Raw genomic sequence first — 10104 nt, 5'->3', positions numbered from 1 at the left:
GAGTAAGAATTCAAAACTTTTAAGGAGCATCCAAACCTCAGTTAGAATTTGTAAATATCAGGATGCAAATCTTAGGATCCAATTACATAATTCTTTGCATTCCTTGTATGACACAAATTTCTCGCCTACATTCAAATTTCAATATCTAGCAAAAGTTAGGGAGAAAATCGATCCCACAACAAGTATAAAATTGAGGGAATAGAGGAAGCAAAAAAGACGTGACTACACATCTCAAATGGGCATAAGAGAGTCCTATGCTAGCAAACCATGGTGAACTATTTGATGTCTTTCATTCGTCCTTGTAGATACCTGTGGACTCGAGTAAGCTCATGCAATCAATTGTATCACTTGTATTGATTAAAAAAAAAAAGATTTTCCCCCTAATAAGTCATTAGGATGTGGATTCACACCTTTTAAAAAGGCAATCTCTATATAGTTTGAGCTATATGCAGCCACACATGGGAATTCTTAGAAATCTAAACAAAAAACCCCCAAAATTTTAAATTATTACTTTGAACCAAACACTACCTTAAGATGCTAACAAATTTTGTAACTGATAGATTGTCTTGGTGTGCATTTGGAAGCAACTTTTTATTATGCTAGAAGTAGTTAAAGTATAATCGCATTTAGAAAAAAGAAAAAGAAAAAAGAGGTTTTTAAAAAAGAAAAACTTTGATATAATCGATTGCGAGTATTGGAAAAAAATACCGGATTTTTGTGAAAGTGATTGTTTACTACTTGTAGTTCACCACCTCGATAAGTAGTGACTAAACTTACGACAAATAGTATGGATTGTGTGGTTTACTAATCTTAGAAGAACTGTTTTTAACTCAAGAAGTTGGTCTCGTAGTTACTAAGGTCTCATAGCATTCATGAGATTTTGAGTTCGAAACTTCTAGCTAGTGTATTAAGGCTACTCCCTAAAATTTCTCACTGTAATAACTTGGTACATATAGGACAGCAAAAAAAAGAACTATTTTTTTTTTATATAAAATTTTTAAGGTAATTAAGCAAATAATCAACCAAAACTTGGGCCGTAGCCGAAGTCCAATTCCAACCGAAAATCCATCTATACGATTAAAAAATTTTAGGCCCAAACTTTACTTGTTCATAGGTCGTCGTCGTTTTTACGTATCCTTCCTCATCATCCGAACTCCACAGAGAGAGAGAGAGAAAGCTGCGGAAACTTCACAGATCTTCTTCGATCGAAGAAGAGGAAGAAGAAAGAAGAAGAAAAAAGAGAGGAGATGTTGCCCACAGTCTCGAAAGGGCGCTCGCAGTCCTCTTCATCTCGAGCTAACCCCATGTTTCCCCAGTACCTCCGTCGAATTGTCAAGGTCTCTCTCTCTCTCTCAGTCTCAAATTTTCATTCTCTTTTCGGATCTGATTTCCACGCCAATCGAATTTCCAATTATCACAGAATTGATTACATTATTCACGTTCGTGAACTCGATCCACGAATACTTCACACTCTCTAATTACCATCTAGAATTGGCGTTTGATCTAAGTCTTTGTGAATGTGATTTTTGATTTTTTTGACTGCTTAGCACAACGCTGTGTTTCTATCTATGAGCTGAACTATCTTTTTGTATATGATTACTTACAGTCACTAGTACATTTAATTGTGTCAATTATTTGTATTATCAACATAGAAACATTTTGTGAATGACATGATGATTCATGTGATTCAATAATTTTCTTGCTATCGCATTTTCCTTTTTTGTCATGCTAGTAAAGTGCAAACATCATGATTCATGTGATTCAATAACTCGTGAACTGTTTTATTTCTTTATGTTTTTACACTAGATAAGTTCAATTTGTATGTAATGTTTACCCTAGTCTGTTTTGGGTTGCGGAAAAATGCGTGCACTGAGAGTGCAAATCTACGGTCTGAGAAATTGAAAAATGCAGATTCTTGATGCTTTTGTAGATCTTAGGGTGTTTTTGGCATGCTGCCAATCAGAGCGCCGGGGCATGACCCTAGGAAACAACACATGAATGTAGTGATGCCATTTTTAAAAGGACATATGAATCAAATAGATATAAATCTGAAATGGTCAAGTAAAGAAGAAGAACAAGTTCCAAATCCAGGTTTTAGTGATGGAAATGTCATCTGTTTACCGCTAGGATACTGTGAATTGCTTTTTTCTATTCTGAATATTGTGACATTGCTTGCTTGGTTGCTTTGAGGGAACCAAAAATGGACTACTTTGAGGGAGTCCATAGTCCTCCAAGTTAGATTAGCTAACAATTTGTCACGTAGAAAATCATGACTTCCAATTAGATAAATACTAGCTTCCCGTAAACTATCAATGAAACTAATTATAATTCATCCTAATCTGAGCTAACTTATTTGAATCAATAAAACACAACTCTATCATTATTTATACGACAGTAATTAAAATAGACTAGGCTCATAATAGACATAATATGGATGCTCTTTTAATAATACCCAACAAAAAGCATAAGATAAGAGAACTCCCACATTTTAAACTCTATAATAATGATTATACATGTATACCAACACACAATACGCTCTCAGTCCTGAGACACTTTTGTGTCCATTTGTTGTCAGGTTTCCGTACTAGACTTGTTTCATTTTCAACTTGATTCATTGGGAACTTTCCCTGACTGTTGGTTATGAAAAGATTTGTTCTTCTTCTTCAGGGCAAGGGCATTATGTTCGAACTCATTTGATATCTGCACTTGATCACTCATATATTTACTTCAACTTGTTTGATTTTCTCATCAATTTATTTTTGCTTTTGGTTGCTTGATTTAGTGGCAACAAATGGATGTTGAGTATACCTTTTGGCAAATGCTTCACCTATGCACCTCACCTAAAGTTGTGTAAGTATCTGCACTTAAGGCTCATCGTCAGTGTTTTTCACCTTTTCTATTAATAGTAGTTATCCTTTTCAAGTAAGAGGTTTTTTTTTTTTTTTAAAAATGCTGTGGATCAGATGTTTTGTGTTTATTAATGAACAACTTTTTATTAACTCTGTATTTTGCATGTTGAACTTTACAATGGATGTAGCTATCAGCACACCAAGTATCACAAGCGTAAGTCCACTTTCCATTGAATAATCATCTACTAGTTGTCATCTGTTTTGTGTTGATGAATGTTTCAGTGCTGTAGAGTTAGATTGTGGTATCTGGCTACTATAATCATCTAACTGACTATACATGTGTTTATCTGGATTGGTTGTTTTCTAATTAACAGAATGTTCAAATGCACTAACAGTTTGCAATTATCAACAATGTATTTCAATGATTTGAAAAGTTATGACAATAAATGAGGAAAATTAGATACCTGGTGTAATTATAAAGAATTTTGAAGTTCAAACTAAACCTTTTTTGTTATTTACTTCTCTTTTTGGTGTTTAGTTGCTTCAAGTCAGTTGTGTCTCTTAAGTGGTTAGGGCTTTTATATTATCTTAAAATATATAATGGAGAAGATCATTTAGTTATCAAATATATAGGAGAGAGTAAATGCATTTGTGAAATTGTCTACTGGTTGGTATTTTTGTACTTCCTTAATTATAGTGACTGTAAACACTGGGCATGTGGTAGTATGCATTATTTCTTATAATGTCGATACAACTGAGAAGTTTACCTCTGCTTTTGATCCCAGAAACTAAGAATCAATGGGCACGTGATGATCCTGCTTTTATTGTGATCTGCAGCTTTCTGTTGACTGTTGCAACATTGGCTTATTGTGCCGCGTAAGTTTCCGGCTACTTGCTTTCTCTGGCTAGTTTTTTAGTGCAACAAAGTAGTGACAGAAATACCACTTTTGAACTGAGTTACTGATTTGTTTAGCTGATTGAGATCTATAAACGTAGGACAGATGTTCATATTACAATCTGATGCAAGATTGTGTTGATTTCAGCATTTTATTGGGATTTAATGGTTGTGGTTTGAATTAAAATGGTCAAGTATTTGGTAGCAATGGGTTTTGAACAAAATCAAGGCTTTTTAGTAAGCTTGATGTAGTGTGAACAGCTTTGGTTAACTGCAAAAGCACATTTCAGATCTTGCTTTTCTGATTTTAGGAAGAATAAGGAAAACAACTTTAGGCCCTTGTAGCCAAGTAATATTTTTCCACTTTTTATAAGTATGTCTAGGATCAATCTATTTTGAGTTGGACATTATGGGGGTAATAGTTTGTCTATAATTTGTCAACTGAAAGAGAAAAATAAAAAGGAAGGGGGGGGGGGGGGGGATAAGGCATAAACGATCACACTTCAAGAAAGAGGGAAATACACCTACAAAGGACCTCTGAAACTGCTGCAAATTTCTCTTTGTTGTTCTTTGAAAAAATTGATAGATTAAGTTGCTTTACAATTAGCAGTGGGCACTCCTTATTTAATAGGACTAGGAATTTAATTTTTTTTAGGAACTACAGAAGACCAAATGTAAAGATTAGACACGCAACTAGTCTCAATATATGGGCCATTGCTACAGTGCAGACAAGTAAACCTGAGAATTACCACCTAAGTATCCCCCCAACCCAAAAAAACAGAAACAAAAACTACACACACACACAAAGAAATGTATGAAAATTTGTGACCCTATAATATTCATATGCACAAAGAGTCAATATGGCACTTTCAATGTAGTTTTTTAACCCAAGCCTCAAGATGAATTATCAAAATAAATAAAGTCTCAATATATAATTGTTTTGGATAATTAGTAAAATTTTATTAATATAAAGGTTACTTCATTCTCAGGATGATGAGCAGCCCATAATCTAAAAGAATTACAAAATATTTATGCACAAAACTTAAGTGATTCTGTGAAATATAGAATGGTTTTTGTATTTGTAAGACCCCATGCGTGAGACCAAGCAATGATTCCAACTGATTCTATGATCTGTTATCCCCAGAAGTATGGTTATCTTATTTCACTCCTACAATGTCAACATCTACATAAAGGGACAAAGTTCCAGATGTATGATGAATGTGTCCCAAACTGATTCATCCTCCCAAACAAAAGGCGATCCTCATTGGTAAACCCTGTTGGACCCCAAAAGTTCTAAATACCAGGCTTCATAAGTCATAGGCTATATCACAAAGAATCAACAAATGGTTTATTCTCTCCATTGCACTAGCACATGCAACACCATCCAACTAAGGTAAATCCTTGCTTGATAAGATTATCACAAGTCCCCTAGGCTGCTGTCCAAACAAAGAGTGAGACCCTCTTAGGGGCCTTTACACACAAAACACTCTTCTAGGGCAAATAATTAGCTGGTGCACCTTGGATAGCCTCATGATTAGGGCAAACTTTAAAACCACCACTCCCTTTCAATATCCATATCGTCTCATCACACTCTTCCACATAGGAATACTGGAGTGTAGAAGATCCATGAAAGAATGATTTACTCCTAACTCCCAAACATGAATTCCTCTTTGAAATCTCATGCTTATCATGAACTTCCCCACCTATTGGGCTATCAATGATTGAATGGATTGAGGCAATGCAATCAAGTGAGCAAGCATACAGGCCAGGGTACAATTCTTTTAGAGAATGACTCCCACTCCATGCATCATGCCAAAACTTTACACGAATATCAACCCCCACCTCAAACAATACGTATAGTTGCAAAGTGCCCCATCTTGCCTCAAAACTTCTCCAAGGATACACCCATGAGGTCCCCTAACTAAACTCAAAGTCCAAGCACTCTATTCCTTTCCATATTTCGTAGCAATAAACCCGTTTCCATAAATGTCTTACCTCATTCTCTTACTGTCATAACCACTTTCCCAACAGGGCTTTGATTAAAACTCCCTGTCCTCTGAATCCCCAAACCGCATGTAGCAATAGGAGAACAAAATGTGTCTCATGCCACCAAAGGGAACTTAAACTTCTCATTCGAGGCACTCTAAAAATATTTGCTCTGCAACCTCTACAACCTTTTGCCACACAAGTAGGAATAGTATATAAAGAGAGATAATAAAATGGTAAACTTGAAAGCATACTCTTTAATGGCCACCCTTTTGACAGATAAAGTTTCTTCCAACCTCATAATCTACGATAGATTCCAGTTTCTCCAAAATAGAATTGCACACTGATTTCGCCTTAAAAGAAGCTCCTAAAGGCATCCCAAGATAAGTCATTGGTAATCTCCCAATTTACAACCAAGAATATCAACTAATTCTGCCAATTATCCACATTGCCTATCGGGACCACCTTGTTCTTACCCAAATTAATATTCAGACCTGTAGCAGTTTCAAAACAAGTCAACACCATTCTGATATAACGTAATTGCTCAGTATTAGCATCACAAAATAAGAGATATAATCTGAAGAATATGTGTAAGATATTACTCCTAGACTGCTCAATCAATTTCTGCATTATAAGTTCTTTAAACTGTGCTGATTCTAGTCTTGTTATTTTTCTTTATATCAGGTATGACCATAGTGCTGCACATGCTGTTTATGTTGTTATCTCAGTATTGCTTTTCCATTTTTTAGTAACTGGAGTAGTTCTGGCTACATGTTGTTGGTAAGAGCACTTCCTACTAAATAATATTTGATTCTTGTCTTGTGTCTTATCTCTTAATTGTGAATTTGTGATGCCAATATTTATGGAGGTGCTAACGGTTCCTAGCCGTTATTAGCTTTATAAAGCATGATATATTGCAATGTTTTTATCCGGTGCTTCTAAATTTGCTAAGGCCAGTCTGTTTGTGGTGATATTTTATCAATGTTCATCTCTTTTTCTCTTAAAAATCACAAGAATTATTACAGTGGTTTATATATTATATTATCTAAACCAATTTTGAAATTTGAGCCCCTTACTAAAAAATAGGGATTTTGAAATTGCTTGGGCACCAATGGTGTGAATCACTCTGATTTGCTTTCACATTACTCAATATGTTATCATGGAAGATGTGTAACTGGAGCTTACATTACTGACTGAGATCAAAGATCCACTCTTACCCAGGCTCTGAGGTTTTTAGTACTTCCCAATTTTGATATTTGTTTCTTTCGATCTTATGCAGACTTTTTGCTAATTCTAGCCAAATTGATTCATGTACATATTTTAATTTTATTTATATGGTCTATGCTGCCTAATTGTTACAAGGTTGGTTTAACCATTGGGTTGATGTTTTCCCCAATTGCACAGGATTGTATGGGATGTGGACTGTCTGTGCTGTTGGGTTCATTCAGGTCCCTTGAATGACATGCACTGACAGTCAGTCCTCTGCTTTAACTGCAGAGGCTACGGTTGCCTGGCTATTGATGTAAGCCAGGTTGAGTTGTCTGGTTGTTTGAGAGTCTGAACAGCATCTGGTTCAGGCAATAACCATGGACTAATTGTTTGTTAGGGTAAGACAACAAGATAAATAGTTGTGCAGTAATGATTGTGACGATATTGCTATGATATGTTTTGAAATCTATGTTGAATCCAGGTCTTTGTAAATTAAATAATTGGCAGGAATAATTCTTTTTTCACCTATAATAATATAAGTACTCAGTTGAAGAAATATGCTTTTTTTGGGGGTAATCTTTTTGATCTTTAAAATAATTTGTCAACTAATTCAGAATTAGGTAGGAAAATGGGGCTGACATAAATATTAAAATGATTGCTTTTGGTACCTTACTATAGTGCTTCTAGTGTCTTAAAGATAGAAATGATGTTGTGCAGTATTGTAATGACAAATGCATCTCAAACTCCATGCAGGTTCCTGACTAATTCTTACCTTCGCGAAGAGGCTCCCAACAGTCATGTGGTTGAGCAACGGGTTGAATGGCAAGTCAGAAAACTTTTGCTTCGTGATTCATTACAAGTTTAATTCTAATTTCGGTTCAACCAAGTTTATCCTGAAAAGAAATCATCGCTTTTTTCTGAAAAATATACATGTTCATTGTTTTTATGTTTTGATAATATTGAATGATTTTTTTTTTTTTCAATATTAATATTTCTCTATCTCAAAAAAAAAAAAAATTTGCACATAATTTTGCACTCACTTCTGCCTTCATTATGTACTTTAAAATCTAATTAATTGCTCTGTGCTGAATTTTTTGGTTGTAGGCTGTATGCTTTTGATGTTCATTGCAACTCTTTCTTCCCAATGTTTGTTTTGCTTTATGGTAATCACTTCTTAAAAATGTGTCTTGTTCTTTAGTTTCAAAACTTGGTTAATGGCTCTTACTGATCTCTCAGTTTTGTGGCAGTGATACATTACTTTCTGTCACCTCTTTTGGTTGCCCATGGCTTCATTCCTATATTGCTATCAAACCTGCTTTACATGGTGGCTGGTTCCTACTACCATTATCTCAACTTTTTAGGTTATGATGGTAAGTCTTGCTTTTTCGCATTCAATCTTTTTCTCTGTTTGTTTTTTTTTCTTCCATTTTCTTTTGGGGAGAGGGAAATAGGCCCCGTGCAGGGGTGGGGGGAGTAAACAAGGAATATCTGGTTCCAGATGGAGCTTCATGTAATAGGTGTCATCACTATGAACAGATTACCCTGGTGTTTGATCTGTTGCTTTTTTGAACATAGTGAAATTGTATTGGAATTGAGTACAAAAGCAGTCTTGTGTCTCTACTGAGATGATCAAATTTGATGAATTTCCAAACGGTGCAATCAAAATATATCATTGGATGTATGAAAAATGTTGAGTGGCGGTTAGGCTTAAATTTGCATTTTTCTTTGGTAAAGATGGCAAGTGTTGCATCTTCCTTGAATATCATTCCTGAGTCCACTTCATTTTCTATGGATATTTGGAATTTATGCTTTTGGAATGATTTTTAAACCAATGTGGTTCCATGGCATGTTTTAGTGGATTCTTTATTTCATTCTGTAAACAAAATTAATTAATTTGAATTTCTTGTGGCTGGAACATGTCTTATCAACTTGTTTGCCTGGATTTGGCCTTTTCGTTTTACACATGGAGACCAAATCACATGTATAAATTGAGGTGTGATATATTTTGTTTTGCAGTATTGCCTTTTCTGGAGAGGACCACTTTCTTCCTATATCCCATTGGTGCTGTCATTGTCCTTTCTCCTATTTGTAAGTGTTGAATGTGACTCCTGATTGTGTTTTTGCTTTGGATTCTATTTCTATTGCATCTGAATTTAATTCTTTTTCTTTGCAGTGATATTGAGCGGCTTCAATCCTTCAAGATATTTAATGAACATGTACTTTAGTCAACGGTTATGATTCAAAAAGGCTAACAGTTCAGGTAGCATATATACTGGGGTTTGGGGGCTAGTTCAGGGACTGCAAAAACATGAGGAGGCATTGATGACAGCTTTGATTGTTTCTCATGAATGTGAAAGGAAAGGCACAGCGCCGCATGAATCAACTTTTGGTGCTTTCTTTTTGGGCATCTTACTACTACAAAATGGAAGTTGGATTAGGTCAAGTCAGGGCAGCAAGTGTATATTTAGCGATTGGGAATATTGATCAAAGGGATCTGTTGAATGTATTGATTTTTTTTGTTTGACCTTCTTGTCACGTCTGTGTTTTCATTAATATACATTTGGAAAACTCAAACTGCCAGCCCCATTTGAGTTTCTTCTTCTTCTTCAATCTACAGATATATTAGGTAAATCATGTACTCAGCATGCCTGCAATCGTAATGCGGGTTGTAGTATTTCACTTTTCTTAGAGACCTGCTGGTTATTGATCTTAAAAGCGAGAAAATGCCTTGCCACTGATTTTAGTTGTAATTTCGATGTTTTGGATGATTTGGTAAGTGTGATGGTTATGGCCAATCTGTTAGTTGTAACCTGATGATTTGGATGTTTTAGTTTTAACCTTCTAGTCTGACCCAAGACCTAAATGCATATATTCGTTTGTTATTCTCTAGTCAAAAAGTTTAAAATTTAAAATTTATATATATATATATATTTTTTAAAGTCAGACAAAACAGATGGTTTGCTCGATCATTTCAACTCCAATGTGGCTGTTTGTAAAATTGCTGGAATGACACCAAAAGTCTAAAACTTTATATAATAAGATTTATTGTTGAAATTATATTATTTAGACTTTTTCATCCACCTTTAAACTTTATATAAAAAGATTTATAGTTGAAATTATATTATTTAGACTTTTACTATTTATAGTTGAAATTGTATTATTTGG

General features: G+C 34.8%; 1 protein-coding gene across 1 annotated transcript; it reads left to right on the top strand.

Annotated features, from left to right (window-relative positions):
• The first annotated feature begins 1112 nt into the window (after nt 1-1112).
• LOC142643553 (uncharacterized) lies at nt 1113-9689 on the top strand. Its single transcript, XM_075818225.1, has 10 exons — nt 1113-1337; nt 2783-2850; nt 3038-3063; nt 3635-3725; nt 6415-6510; nt 7693-7761; nt 8044-8102; nt 8187-8309; nt 8956-9027; nt 9113-9689. The coding sequence occupies exons 1-10, from the start codon at nt 1248-1250 to the stop codon at nt 9175-9177; spliced, it is 759 nt and encodes a 252-aa protein (XP_075674340.1). The 5' UTR covers nt 1113-1247; the 3' UTR covers nt 9178-9689.
• Nucleotides 9690-10104: the final 415 nt, after the last annotated feature.

The sequence above is a fragment of the Castanea sativa genome, chromosome 7 (genome assembly GCF_040712315.1).
Source record: "Castanea sativa cultivar Marrone di Chiusa Pesio chromosome 7, ASM4071231v1".
In the NCBI taxonomy this organism is placed as follows: Eukaryota; Viridiplantae; Streptophyta; class Magnoliopsida; order Fagales; family Fagaceae; genus Castanea; species Castanea sativa.
Note: the sequence above shows the minus strand (reverse complement) of the source record. Positions and strands in the feature narration are given on the sequence as shown.

Bases quoted from the DNA above. Each gene is read 5' to 3' on its own strand.
- LOC142643553 (XM_075818225.1), top strand. From the start codon at position 1,248: ATGTTGCCCACAGTCTCGAAAGGGCGCTCGCAGTCCTCTTCATCTCGA. The intron at 1,338-2,782 runs GTCTCTCTCTCT...TGCTTGATTTAG, and splicing joins ACCTCCGTCGAATTGTCAAG to TGGCAACAAATGGATGTTGA. The intron at 8,103-8,186 runs GTAATCACTTCT...GTTTTGTGGCAG, and splicing joins AATGTTTGTTTTGCTTTATG to TGATACATTACTTTCTGTCA.